This window comes from Saccopteryx bilineata, chromosome 7 (genome assembly GCF_036850765.1).
Source record: "Saccopteryx bilineata isolate mSacBil1 chromosome 7, mSacBil1_pri_phased_curated, whole genome shotgun sequence".
Classification (NCBI taxonomy): Eukaryota; Metazoa; Chordata; class Mammalia; order Chiroptera; family Emballonuridae; genus Saccopteryx; species Saccopteryx bilineata.
In genome coordinates, this window is record NC_089496.1 from 75,212,190 (window position 1) to 75,235,039 (window position 22,850).

General features: G+C 43.5%; 1 protein-coding gene and 1 non-coding gene across 3 annotated transcripts; both read right to left on the minus strand.

The window, feature by feature from the left end:
• Window positions 1-5,923: 5,923 nt before the first annotated feature.
• RAMAC (RNA guanine-7 methyltransferase activating subunit) lies at window positions 5,924-15,760 on the minus strand. 2 transcript variants are annotated; one of them, XM_066238175.1, is made up of 4 exons: window positions 15,636-15,760; window positions 14,109-14,153; window positions 9,653-9,831; window positions 5,924-7,186 (listed from the first exon to the last, which is right to left on the minus strand). In XM_066238175.1, the coding sequence occupies exons 3-4, from the start codon at window positions 9,820-9,822 to the stop codon at window positions 7,000-7,002; spliced, it is 357 nt and encodes a 118-aa protein (XP_066094272.1). In that variant the 5' UTR covers window positions 9,823-9,831; window positions 14,109-14,153; window positions 15,636-15,760; the 3' UTR covers window positions 5,924-6,999. The 2 variants fall into 2 exon arrangements, with proteins under 2 accessions (XP_066094272.1, XP_066094271.1); XM_066238174.1 differs by having other exon boundaries at window positions 15,571-15,734.
• Window positions 15,761-22,302: 6,542 nt separating this feature from the next.
• Window positions 22,303-22,466, minus strand: LOC136311261 (U1 spliceosomal RNA). The gene has a single exon (XR_010726699.1). It is a non-coding gene; the product is annotated as a U1 spliceosomal RNA (small nuclear RNA).
• Between the last annotated feature and the right edge of the window lie 384 nt (window positions 22,467-22,850).

The window sequence follows — 22,850 nt, forward strand, 5'->3', positions numbered from 1 at the left end:
AAAAGCTGAGATAGGCCGAAAGCTAGGCCTTTTGCGACAGTTAGCCAAGTTGTGAATGCAAAGGAAAAGTTCTTGAAGGAAATTGAATATGCTACTCCAGTGAACACACGAGTGATGAGAAAACAAAACAGCCTGATTGCTGATATGGAGAAAGTTTTAGTGGTCTGGATAGAAGATCAAACCAGCCACAACATTCCCTTAAGCCAGAGCCTCATCCAGAGCAAGGCCCTAACTCTCTTCAATTCTATGAAGGCTGAGAGAGGTGAGGAAGCTGCAGAAGAAAAATTTGAAGCTAGCAGGGGTTGGTTTGTGAGGTTTAAGGAGAGATGTTGTCTCTGTAACATCAAAGTGCAAGGTGAAGCAGTAAGCACTAATGTACAAGCTGTAGCAAATTACCAAGAAGATCTAGCTAAGTTAATTAATGAAGGTGGCTACACCAAACAACAGATTTTCATTGTAAATGAAACAGCCTTATACGGGATGAAGATACCATCTAGAACTTCCATAGCCAGAGAGGAGAAATCAGTGTCAGGCTTCAGAGCCTCAAAGGACAGGTTGACTCTCTTGTTAGGGGCTAATGCAGCTGGTGACTTTAAATTGAAGCCAATGCTCATTTATTATTCCGAAAAATCCTACGGCCCTAAAGAATTACGCAAAATCTACTCTGCCTGTTCTCTATAAATGGAACAGCAAAGTCCAGATGACAGCACATCTGTTTACAACATGGTTTACTGAATATTTTAAGCCCACTGTTGAGACCTACTGCTCAGAAAAAAAGATTCCTTTCAAAATATTACTGCTTATTGACAATACACCAGTGCACCCAAGAGCCCTGCAGGAGATGTATGATGATATTAATGTTATCTTCGTGCCTGCTAACACAGCATCCTTTCTGCAGCCCATGCATCAAGGAGTAATTTCAACTTTCAAGGCTTATTATTTAAGAAACACATTTCATAAGGCTATAGCTGCCATAGATAGTGATTCCTCTGATGGATCTGGGCAAAGTAAATTGAAAACCCTCTGGAAAGGATTCACCATTCTAGAAGCCATTAAGAACATTCGTGATTCATGGGATGAGGTCAAAGCATCAACGTTAAAAGGAGTTTGGAAGAAGTTGATTCCAACCCTCTCGGATGACTTTGAGGGGTTCACGACTTTAGTGGAGGAAGTAATTGCAGATGTGGTGGAAATAGCAAGAGAACTAGAATTAGAAGTGGAGCCCAAAGATGTGGCTGAATTGCTACAATCTCATGATAACCCTTTAACAGATGAGGAGTTACTTCTTATGGATGAGCAAAGAAAGTGGTTTCTTGAGATGGAATCTACTCCTGGTGAAGATGATGTGAAGATTGTTGGAATGACAACAAGGGATTTACAATATTACATAAAATTGGTTGATGAGGCAGCATCAGGGTTTAAGAGAATTGACTCCAATTTTGAAAGAAGTTCAACTGTGGGTAAAATGCTATCAAATAGCATCACATGCTATAGAAAAATCATTCATGAAAGGGAGAGTCAATCGAGACACACGTCACTGTTGTCTTTTTTTTAAGAAATTCCCACAGCTACCCCAGCCTTCAGCAGCCGCCACCCTCATGAGTCAGCAGCTACTAACATTGAGGCAAGACCCTCCACCAGCAAAAAGATTACGACTCCTTAAAGGCACAGATGATGGTTAGCATTTTTTAGCAATAAAGTACTTTTTCATTAAGGTGTAGACATTGTATTGCCTATACCACACATTGACAGAACCTGAGAAAGCAAAACCTGGCTCATTCTGCCCGGCATGCAGGAGCAGAACACCTGGACTTTTGACTCCTGTGGGCCTCTCCTCACTCTAACCAAGTTTGCTGCTGGGGGATGGAGAGGGAACCAGAGCGTGTAGGCGGCACCTTTGCAGTGTTTAAAATTCCAAACACTTAAAAACTCACAAACTTTAAGGGGCAGTTCTTTTCTGGACTGTGGGCTGCCAGCATCACCCCTTGTAAAAATTCTAGGTTTTTATTTATTTATTTTTTTCCATTTTTCTGAAGCTGGAAACGGGGAGAGACAGTCAGACAGACTCCCGCATGTGCCCGACCGGGATCCACCCGGCACGCCCACCAGGGGGCGAGGCTCTGCCCACCAGGGGGCGATGCTATGCCCATCCTGGGCGTCGCCATGTTGCGACCAGAGCCACTCTAGCGCCTGAGGTAGAGGCCACAGAGCCATCCCCAGCGCCCGGGCCATCTCTGCTCCAATGGAGCCTTGGCTGCGGGAGGGGAAGAGAGAGACAGAGAGGAAAGCGCGGCGGAGGGGTGGAGAAGCAAATGGGCGCTTCTCCTGTGTGCCCTGGACGGGAATCGAACCCAGGTCCTCCGCACGCTAGGCCGACGCTCTACCGCTGAGCCAACCGGCCAGGGCAAAATTCTAGGTTTTTAGTTAAGTAGTCCTTGAACTATAATGCAGAATATAAATTTTGGGATCCACCATGGCCCCCACTGCAGGTTATTTTTTTAATACATGTGCATAGAGACTTAATTTAAGAACCTAGATTTTCAATTTCAATCCAGGAGGCGGCACCATAATGCAAAAGCAGAGGAGAGAGCCATGTCATTTGAAGAAGGAACTGACTGCCCTACCGGGAAACCACTTCTTCACTGCCTGACTACGATCCTTCTCATCTTCTTGGAGGCACTCTTGAGGCTTAGTCCGCTCATGTCTTGAGTTTAGCTTGTGGCACCTTGGGGATTAGAGCACTGGAGGAGAAGGGAGCGGGTTAAGTTAGTAGAACTCAAACCCTTTTGTCCTTTTCTAGAGCTCTGCCGCCAAACAGTAGCTGGTCGCCACATGTAGCTATAGAACACTTGAAATATGGCTAACCAAACTTAAAAATAAAAGGAAGTATCCAAAATAAAGTCCACGTTGGAACAACACAACACAGAATATGCTGAACATGGCATGTGATTTAGAGGGCGGGACAGAAAGGGGAGCAAAGAAAGGAACATGACAGGAACAGAAGTCAAAGCAATATCAGCACATATCAGGACTACATTATTCTAGTCCTGAAGAAGAGAACCAACGAAATGGAACAAAAAATTAAGGTATAATCAAGAAAGTATTGAAAAAATAAGTAAATTTACAGAATGAAAGGCAGTGTCCCAGGTGAAACACTGACAAAGACTGATCAACAAGGAGATACAATGTAGGAAAGTTCCCTGGCTTAGAAAATAAAAGTCTGGCTACCTAGACAAAATGTCGAAGTCCTAGGAGCAAGGAGAGACTCATGCATATTCATGTGTTGCAGATAGGACTGAACTAGTGTTTTAGAAAATGAGGCAGCATTTATTAAATTAAAAATACCAGTCCTTTTAAACCAACAACTCTACTTTTGAGACTACCCCTCAGACCACACAAAAGCTCCAGAGGATACATGGACTAAAGCAACACATCATTGTTAGTAGGGGCAAAAAAGGAGGAACAGCCTAAGTGTCTGCCTGTAGGGGAATAGTCATTGTCAATGGTAAATCCACACTGTAGAATGTTACGTTATTAAAATCAGGTATTAATCTCTACCGACCTGGAGTGATGTCTGTTACAGTCTGTTGGCATAAACAAAGAATAATAATACATATATGATGTGTGTATGTGTATGCATTTTTATATATAATATAACCTCCACTAAAAAAGGGAAAATGTTCATGTGTATCAGATTTATATATATTTGTGTGGGCATGGGGAATGAGATATTGCACAACATACCATGATCACTGGTTGGGTGCAGATTATTCATATTTGTATTGTTTCACTTTTTATAATACACATACACAAAAAAGAAAAAGCCCTGGTCTTTAGCAATTAGAGCAGCGTTATTTACCTAATTCAGACAAAGAGGTGGGAGCTCCTTTAGGGAGTTAAACTCACTGACAGTGGAAAAAACCGTGAGCTCATCATTCCCAGAAACCAGAGAAAATCTAACTGGTAAGGAAACAAACACAACTCTTAAGTCTCCTGCCTACCTCAACTTCTGTCAGTTACTATACATCCTTTATACGAACACTACGCTTTACATTTTATCAAATAATTTCCTCCCATTGATTCAACAAATGTTATGCATCAGCTATGTGTTACTGGGAGTTTAATGGTCACAAGCTCTAGTTTCTGTTCTCAAGCTCCTGTATGTTTGGTCATTTATTTTCATGAATGAACTCATTATTACAGGTGGGTAAATAAGCACAAAGTTTAAGTGATTTTCTCAAGGTTACATACCCTGCAAGGACAGGACTAGAAGCCAGGACTCCTTATGCTTAATGCTATATGCTATTACAACTTGATTTGAGATTAATTCCATTTGATGCTATTTTAATTCTTCTCACAGTTAAATTATAATTTTTTGTTATTTTCTGTCTCTGCATGAAGCAGAAACCATGCCTTTTATTTTTTCCTGGATTTGAACCAGGCAGCCTGACAGTGACTGCTGTTTTAAAGTTAAGAAGAAAAACCACAAGCACATAGATAACTCATGCAGAAGTAACTTATGTTAAAGGGCAGAGTCTTACTGTAGTTTCAAGGTGGCTGGTAGTCAGGCCATATGTACCCTACTTTATCAGTGTTGATATTTAAATAGTGTTGGAAAAGTCATCTTTCTTCTGAGCTTCCTGAGAGGCACCCCTCACTTCAACTCTACTCCCTGGGTTCCTGGAGCTCCCTTAGTGTCAAAAGCCAACACAACAGAGGGCCTCCAGGATCTGCTCTAAAGCTGTGGGCAGCTACTGTCCCAGTTGGCAGTGCCTGGGTCCTATCAGTTCAATCAGTTCATGTTTTTTTTTTGTTTTTTTTTTTACGGAGAGAGAGTGAGTCAGAGAGAGGGACACAGACAGGGACAGACAGGAACGGAGAGGAGAAGCATCAATCATTAGTTTTTCATTGTGCGTTGCAACACCTTAGTTGTTCATTGATTGCTTTCTCATATGTGCCTTGACCAAGGGGCTACAGCAGACTGAGCAGCCCCTTGTTGGAGCCAGAGACCTTGGGTCCAAGCTGGTGGGCTTTTGCTCAAATCAGATGAGCCCGCGCTAAAGCTGGCGACCTCAGGGTCTCGAACCTGGGTCCTCCACATCCCAGTCCGACGCTCTTTCCACTGCGCCACTGCCTGGTAGGCAGTTGATAAATATTTTTGATAACCCATCTGCTTTTAGAGAAGATCCTGAGGTATAGTCAAAGCTAAATCTGTAGTGTTGAGACCTCTTTATGTAAGAGCACTGGCTTGTTGCCTATTGATGTGATTAGAGGTGTAGAGGGAAACCCCCTATCTTTATTTACATCCGAGTGTGAATACTTGGTTTATTAGATTCTTTCCAAAAAAAATAAAAATAGTAACCTGAAAGGGTGGCTGTCAGGAAGGGGGGAGAAGAGGGAAGGGAGTGGGATCCAGAGAGGAGTTCCTGGAGAAGCCAACCTCAAGGGCTAGGGAGGCGTGCTGAGAAGAGGCTGCGGAAGGCAGAGGGAGGAAGCTGCCTTCCAGTTCCTTTGACCTATGGTGAAACTTGTACTCTTTAATATTTTTAAACCAAATAAATGGATCTTTTTACAATGGATATGAAGGACAGAGTAATAAAAAAGAAGCCAATCTCACCACATTAATGAGTAGGCTAACTGCCAAAACTTGAGAGAAATCAATTAATGTTGTATTTTATTTAAATAAAACCATTGTAATAGGCATTAAAATTACTTGAAATATAATAATCGCTCTGAAAGGAAGGTGATAGCATCATGGTATTTATAAAAGAGAAAGCAACAAAGGTGCACATATGGAAGTGAATATAACATTGTAAAATCAACCTACATTAAGTACCATAAAGAGTCAAATAATGCAGTATTATTTCCACATGATTGAAAAGGAACAATACAGAGTTTCCTTAACACTTTTTTATAACTACTATGTTTAAGTTAGCAAAAAGCCTTACAGTTTGTATAAAATGATTCCTTGCTTCCATCTACCATTAGCTCAAGACACTAAAACTGAGAATGATTCCTTCCTCACTTTACAGTTTTATTTTTTGGCATTTTTCTTAAGTGAGAAGCTGGGGGGCAGAGACAGACTCCTGCATGCACCCGACCGGGATCCACCCAGCAAGCCCACTAGGGGGGCAGTGCTCTGCCCATCTGGAGCCATTGCTCTGTTGCAACCAGAGCCATTTTAGTGCCTGAGGCAAGGCCATGGTGCCATCCTCAGCGCCCGGGCCAAATTGCTCCAGTGGAGCCTTGGCTGTGGGAGGGGAAAAAGAGAGATAAGGGAGAGGGGGAGGGGTGGAGAAGCAGATGGTTGCTTATCCTGTGTGCCCTGACCGGGAATCAAACCTAGGACATCCACACACCGGCCGACACTCTACCATTGAGCCAATCAGCCATTGAGCCAACTCGCCTACAGTTTTATTCTTGATACTCCAAAGATACCAAAATGATTGTGAAGCTGACTCACACCTAGCGCATAATTACAAAGTACCATAGTCACATAACAAGAGCCAAAAAAGAAATACACTACAATTGCTTTACCTTCCAACTGCTGATGTTAACATACAGTATATATATTACAACTAAGCATAGCTGTGCATTCACAAGTTGACTTTACCAATCTCTGTAAAATTTCAGGAATGAGCACATCCAACTATATGGATACTTCCTTATAAAGTAAAAATCAAGCGTTTTCTATTTTAAAATTCTATTTTATGTCTGTGTAAAACAACTCTTGGAGGTCAAACAAGGAAAGGATACACCAAGTTCAAAGCACTATTAAGTCATGAAACAAAGAAGAATCAGGTAGAAGCAGTATAATTCACAACCTTTTTAGGAAAGTATTTATTCCAGCAACCATTACATCTCTCCAGTAAGACCTTTTGTTTTTAAAAAATGTCTCATGACATTTTAAGCAAATTAGATGTAAAATTACGACAAACAGAAGATACACATTTTTTGTCTTGTTAATATATGATTTTACTAAAGTTGCTGATATTTCTATCAGTAGTAACCATAGGGAGGTCGCTGGTTGTAACCATAGTGTCCATACTGGTGAGGATAGTAAGGTTCTTGTCTGTGCTGCTGGTAATTGTTACCCCAGTGTCGTCCATGCCATTGATTAGATCGATTGTCACTTGGCCATCCACGTCTGCTATCCCTACCTCTAAACTGTCTGTTATCTTGCAACCTGTAATAACAAAAAAATTTTATACGTCTCTTAAGAAAACATGACAAATCTATCCTGTTGCATTTGATTTCTCAATGGAATGCTTAGTAAACCAGAGAATAAAGACATTTTTCTCCATAAAATGTTATAGCACCACTAGTTAAAACATTCCTAAGATTTAAAACATTCTTCTATTCTATGTTATATTGGATGTGCTTTGCAGAGAAATAGACTATAACACCACACCCAAAACAATAGGACAGTTCTGAATCAAACTGAAAATTATTGTTAAAAAAACCCCAAAACTAGCATGGCCTGGTATGGTGGCACAGTGGATACAATGTCCACCTGCGATGCTGAGGTCGCCGGTTCGAAATCCTGGGCTAGCCCATACAACAAGCAATCAGTGAACAACCAAACCGAAAGCAACTATGAGTTGATACTTTTTTTTTTTTTTGGTATTTTTCTGAAGCTGGAAACGGGGAGAGACAGTCAGACAGACTCCCGCATGCGCCCGACCGGGATCCACCCGGCACGCCCATCAGGGGCGATGCTCTGCCCCTCCGGGGCGTCGCTCTGCTGTGACCAGAGCCACTCTAGTGCCTGGGGCAGAGGCCAAGGAGCCATCCCCAGTGCCCGGGCCATCTTTGCTCCAAAGGAGCCTTGGCTGCGGGAGGGGAAGAGAGAGACAGAGAGGAAGGGTGGGTGAGAAGCAAATGGGCGCTTCTCCTATGTGCCCTGGCCGGGAATCAAACCTGGGTCCCCTGCACGCCAGGCCGACGCTCTACCGCCGAGCCAACCGGCCAGGGCCGAGTTGATACTTCTTGTTCCTCTTCCTGCCCTTCTCCTCTCCATAAAATCAATAAATAAAATCTTAAAAAAAAGTATGATTTATCTATTTTGATTTTTTTCTTTTTCTTGGGGAAGAGACAGAGGGACAGACAGAAAGGGAGAAGAGAAGCATCAATTCTTCATTGCAGCACCTTAGTTCATTGATTGCTTTCTCAAATGTCCCTTGACGGGGGTAGGGGTGGGGCTACAGCAGAGGGAGTGATCCCTTGCTCAAGCCAGCAACCTTGGGCTCAAGCCAGCGACCTTGGGCTTCAAGCCGGCGACCCTGTGCTCAAGCTGATGAGCCCGCGCTCAAGCCAGCAACCTCAGGGTTCTGAACCTGGGTCCTCTGCAAGCCAGTCTGACACACTATCCATTGCGCAACCTCCTGGTCATGCTCTTTTGCATTTTTTTTTTTTTTTTTTGGTGACCAGAGACAGAGGGACAAATAGGAACAGACAGGAAGAGAGAGAGATGAGAAGCTTCAATTCTTTGTTTTGGCACCTTAGTTCATTGATTGCTTTCTCACATGTGCCTTGACTGGGGGACTATAGCAGACCGAGTGACCCTTTGCTCAAGCCAGCGACTTGGGCTCAAGCTAGTGAGCCTCAAGCTAGCAACCTCGGGATTTCGAACCTGGGTCCTCCACGTCCCAGTCCAATGCTCTATCCACTGTGCCACCACCTGGTCAGGCTTATTTTATTATTATTTGTATTTTTCTGGAGTGAGAAGCGGGAGGCAGAGACACAGACTCCCACGTGTGCCTGACCAGGATCCACCTGGCATGCTCACCAGGGGGTGATGCTCTGCCTACCTGGGGCATTGCCCTGTTGCACCCAGAGCCATTCTAGTGCCTGAGGTGGAGGTCACGGAGCTATCCTCAGCACCCAGGCCAACTTTACTCCAATGGAGCCTTGGCTGAAGAAGGGGAAGAGACAGAGAGAAAGGAGAGGGGGAAGGTTGGAGAAGTAGATGGGCACTTCTCCTGTGTGCCCTGGCCAGGAATTGAACCTGAGACCTCCACATGCCAGGATGATGTTCTACCGCTGAGCCAGCCAGCCAGGGCTGGTCAGGCTTATTTTGAATTATTAAATAAAAGTAACTTGCACTGTATAAATTCTCTAAAGTAAAACCCAAAACATTACCTTCTTTATGGAATTTTATACAAAATTTTGTAAAGACACGAGGTTTTAAAAGTGTATTTTGCAAATAAAATATTGTCCACAGAAAGAACTTTTTAAACATTTATGGGGGCAGGTGTAGGGCGGAAGAGAGAAAAGAATCAACACATTGTTCCATTTAGTTGTGTACTCACTGATGGCTTCTCGTACATGCCCTGACCAGGGTTGATTGCAACCTCGATGTACCAGGGCAACGTTATTCACTGAGACACCCAGCCAGGGCCGAAAGAATGTGTTTGTTTGTTTTTTAATAAAACAAACATTAACACACACAATTGAACAGTAAGGAAAAAACACATGGGCTGACAAAATACTAAAACAAATATTTGCCAGCCCCCTAATTTATGCCAGGTACTAGGTATACCATATGGAACAAAAACATTGACCCTGTCCAGTGGCCTTCTGGGCTGGAAGATTAGAGCTATTCTCTCCCAGACTGGCCATCTGCAGTTCATTCTTCTGAAGTAATACATACCAATTGCCCCTATTTCTTTGGTTCCCGCCAGCTCTGCTATTCCATTCCTCGACAATTGGAGGGGACTCAGGAGGGCGTTTCAGGTATTCCTGGTACTCTTTGTCGTCATCTGTGAATCTGCTGGCAAACATCTCTTCAAAATTTGGAACAGCTTCAGAAGTATCAGTCATTCTGAAATTCTGTAGTTTTTAATGTTTCTATTAGAATTTTTAAATACTATTTTACCAGTGAAGAAAGCAAGAAGTAAACAATTTTAGGCACGATTTTTAAGAAAGTTTCTTGTGTACTTTTAAACTTGATAGACTTTAGATATTCAATTGACTATTCTGTGATTACTATAACACAGGTATTGTGTAGGAGCATGGGATACAAAGATGAATACCCTGCCCCTCTTAGTCTAGCACAGGGGTCGGGAACCTATGGCTTGTGAGCCAGATGTGGCTCTTTTGATGGCTGCATCTGGCTCGCAGACAAATCTTTAATAAAAAAAAATGTTAAAAATATAAAACATTCTCATGTATTACAATCCATTCATTTCCTACCGCTCATGTTCATGGTTGCGGGTGACTGGAGCCAATCACAGCTGTCCTCCGGGACAACAACAAATTTTTATTGGATAATGCGTCACATACACAGGTCATTGTATAGCTCTCACGGAATTACATTTTAAAATATGTGGCGTTCATGGCTCTCTCAGCCAGCAAGGTTCCCGACCCCTGCTCTAGTAGAAGAAACAGATACGGTGTATATATAAAGGGTTCAGAAGTGCATATGAAGAAATGAAATTGGAAGAGTAGATGGGTCAAATTGTGAAAAACTTTGTATTCCATACCACTTTGCTCTTTTTCTGGTATGCAATGGGGAATCATAGGTGGTTTAAGCAGGGACATCTCAAGAGCAAATTTACTATTTAGAAGGACCACTTTTGTAACAGGGTAGATAGAGCTGGACTAGTGAGAGTAGATGAAAGGCAGATTACTGCAATAATGTAGGTGACATGCTAAGGCAGTCGTGGCCAACAGTTTTTGACCCCAGGCCAGATTAGAAAGAAAACTTTTTTCATGGGCCGGACGAAATATTAAAATTAAAAAATGTTAAATACAAAAATGATTTAAGTAAACAATTTTATTATGTAATTGTTTATGAATAAATGTAAGTAATTTAGTACAACAAATTAACAAAAAAAACTAATGTGACATGTTGAGGCGCTTTGCATCGCCTATTATTTTTTTAATATCTGGCTGTATATTTGTAGTAGCTATTCTTTACACAGCCTCCAAATGTAAATCATTCAATCTTGATCTTGTACTTTTATTTAGATTCATTAAAGAAAATGTTTGTTCACAAATATAAGTTGAGCTGAAGATTACTGAAGATATATATCGTAGTTCATAACAACTTAAAAGTACCACTTATTTCATTTCCACAGTGCATCGTGTGGAGAATATTAAAAATTTAATCGTGGGCTGCATAAACTCATTATGCAGGCTGGATCCAGCCCGTGGGCCGTATGTTAGCCATGCCTGTGCTAAGGGCTTAATCTGAGGCAGAGCCTGTGAGAATAGTTTTAAAAGAATTACACGAGGTGGCACTGGCCGGTTAGCTCAGTCAGTCAGAGCCTCCCTCTCAAAAACCAAGGTTACGGTTTGATCCCCCGGTCAGGGCACATATGGGAAGGGACCAATGAGTGCACAACTAAGTTGGATAACAAACAATGCTTCTCTCTCTTCCTCCCTCCTTTTCTCTCTGTCTCTAAAACCAATCAATTAAAAATAAATTGCAGGAGGATTTAATCACTGAATAGATGTGGAAAGGAGAGGAGGGAATGAAGGATAACTCCTAGGGTTCTGGCCAAATGATTGGACAGGGTGCCACAGGAACTATAGAAAGAAGGGTGGGAGAGGATATACACTGAATTTGACATTAGCTACAGTACAGACATCCACTTGGAGAGTCAGTTCAGAGCGAACTATTTGGGACTGCGAACAGGGTTGAGGATGAGTATGGGAGAGATCAGCAAATGTGGTGTTGGTGGTTGATGCTGTGAGAATGGATGAGATGCCTCAGGAAGAGGAATACAGAAATGCCAAGGAACAGAATCACAGAATCCTGGAGAACACAGAAGATAAAAAAGGGACAGGAGAACACACACTGATAGATAATAACCAGAAGAAATTATCACAAAAGAAGGCAAGAGAGGCCTGACTCAGGTGGTGGCACAGTGGATAGAGCATCGGTCTGGGATGTGGAGGACCCAGCTTCTAGACCCCAGAGTTGCCAGCTTGAGCGTGGGCTCATCAGGTTTGAGCAAGGCTCACCAGCTTGAGCCCAAGGTCGCTGCCTCGAGCAAGGAGTCACTCGGTATGCTGTAGCCCTCCCCAACCCACCCCATCCCCGGTCAAGGCACATACAAGAAATCAATCAACGAACAGCTAAGGAACCACAACGAAGAACTGATGTTTCGCATCTCTCTCCCTTCCTGTCTGTCTGTCCCTATCTGTCCCTCTCTGGTTCTCTGTCTCTGCCACACACACACAAAAAAAAAGGCAAGAGAATAAAAAGTGAATGGTTATTAATGTTGAATGGTACAGTGACAGAACCAAGAAGAGAAAATTTATTGGATTTAGCCATTAGGAAGTGATTATTTTCAAGTAGTAGGGATTGAAGCAGGATTACAATTGAGAAGTAACTGGAAGGAAGTAGAAATCTTCACTGATTATAGACTTAAGCTTTCAGGAAGCCTGGCTGAAATCAGGAAAAAAGCCAGGGCCATAGTTAAGGGGTTGCTGTAAGACTCCCGAATTTCACCCAGTATAAAATACCTGAGCTTGTTTAAAGGAAGAGAATAAAAGAGCCAAATTTTAAAAAATGCATAAATTTTTCTGTCATTATTTTATAATGGTGTTCTATGTATTCTTATTCTAGATTCTGTGATGAATGAAAAATAGCTACTATAGATCTTGTCTAATGGCTATAAAAACTGAATTCTGTACAAACTGGTTTTTCCAGGGCAATTATGAGTTCACCCAACAAGTAGTATTCCTTTACCCACATTTTCAGAGAACGCTCTAAATCTAAGAAAAGATTTGGCTTAGGCTGCAGAGGCCTAATTCTTGAAAAACCATGGGATAAAGAGTTCACTTCGTTTCATCTTCACCCAAATCCTGGAAGTATTCTGTAGGTAGCTCCCACTTCCTTCTTTTCCTTGATCAACTACGGTCAGGATTCCCTTCCCCTACCTTCCCTAGCCCAAATCCACCTTTCTGCTCTTTGACTCAAAACTCCTAAAACCTGTTTTCTGATTTGGGGCACCTGTGACATCATGCTGAAACTTCAACACCAAATCTCCCTCTTATCTGACATCCCTAAAATTATTATTCCTCCTGGATTTTAACTTGAGTTTTTGACAAAGAGGTTTGATATTAGATGATAGCTGCTTCGTTACTTTGTTTTTCCTCCAAATTCCTCAAAACAAACAACTATTTATTAATACTACCTTCATTCCAACAAAATTAAACTGAGATTGTTTGGATGCAAGAAACAACCTCCAAAAGATGTTTTTACTTTTCAAGCTATAGCCTCTTAGAGAGTATGCCTTATCAAATGCCAGACTTGTCATGTGTTAGGAATTGGAAAACTGCTGTTAAATTCTCAGATCCAAGGTATGATTTTAAATAATTTCTTCTAATTAAAATTTGCACTTGATTTTCTATAGGGATCACAGAAATCACCAGAAAGATGGTCCATACTTAACCAGATGGGTAGTAAAAATCACAAGGCAAGGCAAATGTGCTATTTTTAAAACTTATTCATTTTTAGCCTGACCAGGCGGTGGCGCAGTAGATAGATCATCAGACTGGGATGCGGAGGACCCAGGTTCGAGACCCTGAGGTCCCCAGCTTGAGCGTGGGCTCATCTGGTTTAAGCAAGGCTCACCAGCTTGGACCCAAGGTCACTGGCTCGAGCAAGGGGTTACTTGGTCTGCTGAAGCCCCAAGGTCAAGGCACATATGAGAAAGCAATCAGTGAACAACTAAGGTGTGGCAACGAAAAACTAATGATTGATGCTTCTCATCTCTCTCTGTTCCTGTCTGTCTATCCCTCTCTCTGACTCTGTCTCTGTAAAAAAAAAAAAATTCATTTTTAGAGAGAGCAAGAGATAAACATTGATTTGTTGTTCCACCTATTCATGCCATCACTGGTTGATTCTTGTGTGTGCTCTGACCTGGGATCGAACCCACAAACTCTGCATGTCCCAAGATGTACAACTGAGCTACCCAGCCAAGGCCTATCCTATTCTATTTTTATATTCTTCCATAACACCCTCCTGTGAGTAAATATATTTATCATTACTCAAGAGAATGAAATTTAAATAGAATATGTTATTAACCAATGTTACCCCAATAAGTTTAAGATAAAAAATAAATAGAAATTTAATTGATCCAAGCTTTACTTACCCCAAGATTTGAGGCTGTACTGTTTAATGTTTAAGTTGTCTAGATCTGTGGGAGGAAAAAAGAAAAACTTGACTCCCTTAAGAAATCCCTCAAAAGGTGGTGGTGGGGGAGAGGATCTTAAGGATTTAAGCTAATGAAGAGGTTGGATTAAAAGTGCTCTAAATCAGTGGTCCCCAACCTTTTTTGGACCACGGACCAGTTTAATGTCAGAAAATATTTTCACCAACCGGCCTTTAGGGTAGGACGGATAAATGTATCACGTGACCAAGACAAGCATCAAGAATGAGTCTTAGACGGATGTAACAGAGGGAATCTGGTCATTTAAAAAAACAATAAAACATCATTCAGACTTAAATATAAATAAAACGGAAAAAATGTAAGTTATTTATTCTTTCTCTGCAGACCAGTACCAAATGGCCCACGGACTGGTACCGGTACCGGTCCGCGGCCCCGGGGGTTGGGGACCACTGCTCTAAAGCCTTCCAGCACTAATTCGAAAGAGTACCCAACAGTGCCAGCCGAGAACTAGAAGATGATACAAGACTGTCTTCCGGGCCTTCAAAACTAGTTATTTTCCATTGAAATAAAAGTGCCTGACCTGTGGTGGCGTAGTGGATAAAGCATCGACCTGGAAATGCTGAGGTCCCCGGTTCAAAACCCTGGGCTTGCCTGGTCAAGGCACATATGGGAGTTGATGCTTCCAGATCCTCCCCCCCCTTCTCTCTCTGTCTCTCCTCTCTTTCTCTCTGTCTCTCCCTCTCCTCTCTAAAATGAATAAATTAAAAAAAATTTAAAAAAAAGTGCACAGTATTTTCAGATTTCTACTCGAACATTAAAACCACATAGGCCTGACCAGGCAGTGGCACAGGGGAGAGAGTGTTGGCTTGGGATACTGAGGACCCAGATCGGAAGCCCTGAGGTCGCTAGCTTGAGCGCAGGATCCTAAACATTACCTCATGGTGGCTGGCTTGGTCAAGGGGTCACTCGCTCTGCTGTAGCCCCCAGTCAAGACACATGTGAGAAAGCAATGAACGATTAAGGTGCTGCAAGGAAGAATTGATGTTTCTCATCTCCCTCCCTTCCTGCCCGTCTGTCCCTCTTTCTGTCGGTCTCTCTCGCTGTAACAAACAAAACCCACAAAGAACTCTGGCTGCAGGAGGCTAACCTTGGAAAGGGCTAACCAGGATGGGGTTTCGCTGCCCCATGAGGATAACCCCGAGAACAGGAAGGTAAGGACTGAAAACCACCGCGATTTTCAGTCCGCTCCCAAAGCTGGTCTCCCAAAGCTTTGGAACATCCTCTCCCTTCTGAGGCACCTTAGATGTCCAGGCATGAAGGAAACTAGAGGCCGTGAAGGGTAAGGGACTTCCGATCTGGCAAAGCGCCCAGAGCCAGAGACGCAGACCGAAGACACCTGGCCCGCCCGGCTCACTCTTCTCCGGCGCCTAAACGGGCAACTCACCCGCCAAGCGCTGTGTGTACTCAGCTTGGGCCGAGTTCTCCCAGCGAAACACGCAGGAAACCCACCTCTGGCTCACAGCACGTTAGTTCAACTCCGCACCAGCTCACCTCACCAAGGTAACGGAGTCACTGCTGTCAGAATCCGACAACTCCCTGACTTCCGCTTCCGGCGAGCTAGGCAGAGGCGGGTCTGTCAAGTATCGCGAGATCTAGGGCTGGGCGTGTGGCGTTCTCCCAAGGTTTCGACCGGTGTTCCAAAACCTGGCGCGCAACTGAGGTGGTGATATCTTTACGATTACCGCTTACCTTGTCCCTGTGCAGAAATAGACGTCCGTATATTAAGTCCCCTTGACTGGGAACTGGTGATGGGTAGGGACGGAAGTTCTGGAAATACGCAGAGAAGGGAAGGGAGGGAAAGGCTGCTCCCGAAGTCCGGGGGGAACTGGAGGCGAGAGCAGGCCGCGGAGAGCAGGCCGCGGAGAGCAGGCTCGAGCGCAAGACTGCGGGACGGGGCACCTGTACCTCCTGCCAGGCAGGCCACGGCAGTAAGAGGCCCGTAGTCTCTTTTGCGCGTTTTTGCCCAAACACCCTCCCCCTCTCCAGCTCAATTCATCAGTGTTCGCTGCCGCCAGGAGCCTTGGCCATTTCTTCTCGAATATTCTGCGGGCGTATACATGCTGAATATCCCAAACATAACCTGGACTCTTACCTCCCAAATAACCATATTTCCCCATGTATATGACGCACCCTTTTCCGAAAAATCTGAGGTCTATAAACTGGGTGCGTCTTATTCAGTGGTTGTAGCTAATGGATGGGTTATATCTAGTGATGAGTTGAATGAATTTTATGATGAATATAACGATTTCAATAACTTTATGTAATACATTTTTTTTTTTTCAAACTTCAGGCCCAAACATTAAGTGCGTCTTATACATGGGGAAATACAGTATATGCTTTCCAGACTGTGCACCCTTATTTAGTTAATACTACCACCCGTTTCCAGCGTGGATACATTGGTGTCTGTATTGGATGTCATTTATTTCCTTTCTGGCGCTGATCAGTTACTAAGTTGTGTTGACTCTCCCTCTGTAGTAATGCCTACGTGGCACTCCCTGCTTCCACCTCACCAGGAGCCTATTAGCATCCCATCCCCTGCACAGTGGAAATGCAATACCTTTCCCAATGACGCTCTTCTCCTAGCACCACTGCCCTACCCGCCTGTCCTACCTGCAGCCGCTCTGGGTTAAATCATCAAGCACAGCCAGGATCCAGGATTGTCACCTGTTCCTTGTGCTTGGAGATTAAAGGCCAAACTTGGAGTCAAAGCTCTAACTTTATTTTCTGCTGTTCCCCTGTCATTGTCCCTTTGCCCATGATGTTAACGCTTTGTGTATTCATTCAGTTCTTACCTCTTTCTAACTTAGAGCCAAAATCATTTATGTACAAGTCTTTCCCCCTACTAGACTATAAATAGTCCTTGTGTGTGTGTGTGTGTGTGTATGTGTGTGACAGAGTCAGACAGAGGGACAGATAGGGACAGACAGGAAGGGAGAGAGATGAGAAACATCAATTCTGTGTTGTGGCTCCTTAGTTGTTCATTGATTGCTTTCTCATATGTGCCTTGACCAGGGGGGCTACAGCAGACTGAGTGACCCCTTGCTCGAGCCAGCGACCTTGAGCTCAAGCTGGTGAGCCTTGCTCAAACCAGATGAGCTTGTGCTCAAGCTGGCGACTTTGGGGTTTCAAACCTGGGTCCTCCACATCCCAGACCGACGCTCTATCCACTGTGCCACCGCCTGGTCAGGCTAAACAGTCCTTCATCTGCATCATTTTTGCATCCTGCAGTGTGTGACATTGCACTTTGTAACAGAAAGCACTCAGCACACGTTTCTGAAATGGATGTTGAAACTGCAAATGTTCTAAGCCTGTGGTCCCCAAGCCCTGGGCCTTGGAACGGTACTGGTCCATGGGCCATTTGGTACCGGTCCACAGAGAAAGAATAAATAACTTACATTATTTTCATTTTATTTATATTTAAGTCTGAACGATGTTTTATTTTTTAAAAATGACCAAATTCCTTCTGTTACATCCTTCTAAGACTCACTCTTGACGCTTGTCTCGGTCATGTGATACGTTGCCGCTAAAATTAAACCCATAAACTAGCAAAATGAGTGAAAAACAAAATTCCATAGAAAGTTTTTTTGTGAAATGGAAAAGGGCCAGTGAGGAGACAGAAGAAGAACCTATGACCTCGAAGAAAAAGAAGGCTTCATTTAACAGGCAATACCAGGAGTTCTACTTGAAGTATGGATTTATCACAACTGGTGATTCTCGTGCACCAAGGCCACTCTGCATAATATGTGGCGACCGGCTAAGTAATGAGGCAATGAAGCCTTCAAAACTGCTTCGCCACTTGGAGACCAAGCACCCTACTTTAAAAGACAAGCCTTCTGAGTATTTCGAAAGAAAAAAGCATGAACAAGAAAGAGAGAAACAATTACTGGTGGCCACTACATCAATAAATGTGAGTGCACTGAGAGCATCATACTGGTGGCTAATCGTATGCTAAGGCTAAGAAGCCATTCACCATTGGTGAAGAATTGATCCTTCCAGCCACTAAAGACATTTGTCGTGAACTTCTAGGAGAGGCTGCAATTAAAAAGATAGCACAGATCCCTCTTTCGGCTACCACCGTCACACGGCACATTGAGGAAATGGCAGAGGACATTGAATCACAATTGTTGGAAAGGATTAATAAATCACTGTGGTACACTCTCCAGGTTGACAAATCTACAGATACTGACAACAAGGCAATGCTACTTGTTTACGTGTGTTATCTTTATCAAGAGGATGTGCATGAGGATATGTTATGTGCACTATCATTGCCAACCAAAACCACAACCGCAGAACTATTTAAATCGCTGGATGGCTATATATCAGGAAAACTGAAATGGTCTTTTTGTGTCGGCATATGCACAGATGGAGCTGTTGTCATGACCGGAAGGATGTCTGGTTTAACTATTCGGATTAAGGAGGTTGCACTTGAATGTGAGTCTACGCACAGTATCATTCACAGGGAAATGCTGGCTAGCCAAAATATACCACCGAACTTAACAGCATATTGAATGATGTCATTAAAGTTATTAGCCACATCAAAGCACACGCCCTTCACTCGCGCCTGTTCGAGCAGCTTTTTTGTGTGTGTGTATTTTTTTTTCTGAAGCTGGAAACAGGGAGAGACAGACAGACTCCCGCATGCACCCAACCAGGATCCACCCGGCACGCCCACCAGGGGCGACACTCTGCCCACCAGGGGGCGATGCTCTGCCCCTCCGGGGCGTCGCTCTGCCACTACCAGAGCCACTTAGCGCCTGGGGCAGAGGCCAAGGAGCCATCCCCAGCGCCCAGGCCATCTTTGCTCCAATGGAGCCTTGGCTACGGGAGGGGAAGAGAGAGACAGAGAGGAGGGGGGGGTGGAGAAGCAAATGGGTACTTCTCCTATGTGCCCTGGCCGGGAATCGAACCCGGGTCCCCCACACGCCAGGCCGACGCTCTACCGCTGGGCCAACCGGCCAGGGCCTGTTCAAGCAGCTTTGTGAGGAAATGAACACGGAGCACAGACACCTTCTCTTACACACAGAAATAAGATGGTTATCCTGAGGGAGGTCCCTGGCCAGAGTGTTTGAATTATGAGAGCCACTGCAGAGATTTCTCTCAGAAAAAAAGTCACCGCTAGCAGCACATTTCAGTGACGAGGAATGGGTCCCAAAACTCGCTTACTTGTGCGACATATTTAACCTCAATAAACTCAATCTGTCACTTCAGGGGAAAATGACAACTGTCTTTAAGTTGGTAGATAAAGTAGCTGTATTTAAAGCTAAACTGGATTTGTGGGGACGACACGTAAACAGGAGTATATTTGACATGTTTCAAACATTTGCGGGAATTTTGGAAGAGACTGAGCCCAAGCCTTCATTGTCCCAGCTGGTGTGCGATCACCTGTATTTGCTTTTAAAAGAGTTTGAATGCTACTTCCCAACCACAAAAGACTCACGAATAGCCAAGGAATGGATCCGTGATCCATTTGTCAACAAACCAGGTGAATCCAGCATGTCAATGCAAGAAGAGGATCAACTACTGGAGATCGCAGATGACAGCAGCCTTAAAAATATATTCGAGACTGCAACTCTGCTGGTGTTCTGGATTAAAGTCATGGCAGAATACCCTGAGATCGCCACAAAAGCACTAAAAACCCTGTTGCTGTTTCCAACATCCTATTTGTGTGAAGTGGGATTTTCTGCAGTGACAGTAACCAAAACAAAATTACGGAATAGACTGGACATAAGCAACACACTTTGGGTGTCATTGTCTCCCCATTACCCCAGATGGGACCCTCTCGTTGCAGAGAAACAAGCTCAGGGCTCCCACTGATTTAGCGTTATGGTTGTTGAGAGATAGGCTACTATCTCTCATTCTATATAAACATTATAATAAATAACCCGTAACTTACAATATTCATAACAATGGTGAGTTGTATTTTTCATGCACTTTATATTTTTGTGTTGTATCTTTTTTTTTTTTTTTTTGTATTTTTCTGAAGCTGGAAACGGGGAGAGACAGTCAGACAAACTCCTGCATGCGCCCGACCGGGATCCACCCAGCACACCCACCAGGGGGCGATGCTCTGCCCACCAGGGGCAATGCTCTGCCTCTCCGTGGTGTCGCTCTGTTGCGACCAGAGCCACTCTAGCGCCTGGGGCAGAGGCCAAGGAGCCATCCCCAGCGCCCGGGCCAAATTTGCTCCAATGGAGCCTTGGCTGCGGGAGGGGAAGAGAGAGACAGACAGGAAGGAGAGGGGGAGGGGTGGAGAAGCAGATGGGCGCTTCTCCTGTGTGCCCTGGCCGGGAATCGAACTTGGAACTTCTGCACGCCAGGCCAACGCTCTACCACTGAGCCAACCGGCCAGGGCCATGTTGTATCTTATTTTTAAGGCATGTTTAAACATTACCATAGCGACTGGAAAGTGTTTGGAGGCAGAGAGGATGTTACTCATGTTATGTTGTTGGTGCGATGTTAAGAGGACGCTTCTAATAAAGTTGCATACGAGTACACAGTGGATTCATGTTTATTTTTATTGTCGTAGGTTCATGATTGGTAGCGAGCCTGAACCTATCATATTACATATTGATGTCAGACATGAAACGTTGTCAGAATAACAAATTTAAATACAGCCTGAATAATGAGGACATGCTCGTTCCTCCTTTAACTTATCCCAATAAATATTGTAAGTTCGACAATTATATTTAAAAATACCACAGTTTTTACGCTGGTCGCATAATTTTATTTTGTGCATTTATCCGTCCCACCCTAAAGGCTGGTCCATGAAAATATTTTCTGACATTAAACCGGTCCGTGGCCCAAAAAAAGTTGGGGACCACTGTACTAAGCCATGTTTTAGAAACATTAACCTAGCTAAGGTGTACAGGATAGTATGATGGGTGTCCTCAGTGTTGGTGATAAGGGGGAGAGAGGAAAGACCATGGTTAGAATAATTTAAGATACTATTCTTAGTAAGTGAGCACATGACGAGAGGAAAGAGAATCAAGGAAGACTCCAATTCCTTAAGCCTGGGCAATTTGGGCTAAAAAGAGATACCCACAGGGTGAATTAGTTTCAAAGCAAAAATGAGCTCAAAGCTCCAAAAGATTTATAGAATTTGAAATTATAGTGAACTATATAAAAGGAATTTTGTTAGGGGGAAATATAAAACTGAAGCTGAAGAAAGAGAGTTTGCCTAAATATGTAAATGTGTGAGTCATCCATGAAGAAACAACAGTTGAAATCATCAGTGTATATGATCTTTCCACAGGATAAAGTATTTATAGAGAAAAGCAGAAGGCCAAAGCCTATGACTCAGGAAATGCCCATATTTAGGAGGCAGGACTGGGAAATACATGAAGAGAAGATTAGAATAAATATGTGGGTAGCAAATGTAACAATTGAAAAACTCAGGGAAATACTTCCCTACTTGCTATCAGGAAACAGGATATTTGGGAAAAGGAGCGTATTGAAGACCGGTTTGCTGATTTCCTTGTGACTTTATTCTTTTTTTTTTTTTTTTTTTTTTATATTTCTGAAGCTGGAAACAGGGAGAGACAGTCAGACAGACTCCCGCATGCGCCCGACCGGGATCCACCCGGCACGCCCACCATGGGGCGACGCTCTGCCCACCATGGGGCGACGCTCTGCCCACCAGGGGGCGATGCTCTGCCCATCCTGGGCGTCGCCATGTTGCGACCAGAGCCACTCTAGCGCCTGGGGCGGAGGCCATCCCCAGCGCCCGGGCCATCTTTGCTCCAATGGAGCCTTGGCTGCGGGAGGGGAAGAGAGAGACAGAGAGGAAGGCGCGGTGGAGGGGTGGAGAAGTAAATGGGCGCTTCTCCTGTGTGCCCTGGCCGGGAATCGAACCCGGGTCCTCCGCACGCTAGGCCGACGCTCTACCGCTGAGCCAACCGGCCAGGGCCTCCTTGTGACTTTATTATGGCATTACTTCTAGGTAATCAGGACTTAAACAGAAAAGTGTATATTTTTTTAAATTTGTAAATGGCACAAAGCAGCTTCTAGACCTCTGAGAGTTTCTGTGAAAAATTCTAGGTATTCCAGCCAACTTTCAAATGAAACTATTTTTGCCCATAATGTTTTCTTTTCTTTTTTTTTTTTAAATTTTATCTTAAAGGGGAGAGCGCGAACATAGTCCCCCACTACCACAAATTACGCAGTCGAGTTTCCCACATTTGGGGAAATCATAGGGGTCAGCACATCCGGAGTGCAATGGATAAGCCTCGCCCTGGGAAAACCACCTTCGTGATCATGGTATCTCCCCTACCAGGTAAGTATGCCATAATGTTTTCTTATATGATATTTTATCAGGGCCATAATTTAATCTTTGCTTGACAACAAAAGGTCGTCATTATCAATTCACTGGGGAACAAAATTTTTGTTGCATCCACAAAACACTTGTTCTTACCCAATTCGAGTATGCCGATCTCATATCTGACATTAGTTTTTCTCTGTAAGCTACAGTTTTTTTGCAATTCAAGATTTTAGGTTTTCATCTTATTGAAAAATTTTCAACATTTAGTTTAACATAATAAAGTAGAATGTCTTCTTGGGCATCATCTTTGTGAAAATATAATTTATATAATGCAGTAAATACACTGAAAGATATGGTTACATCAGAACTTGTCTACAATTTCAAAATAGAACATATCAAAACACTTA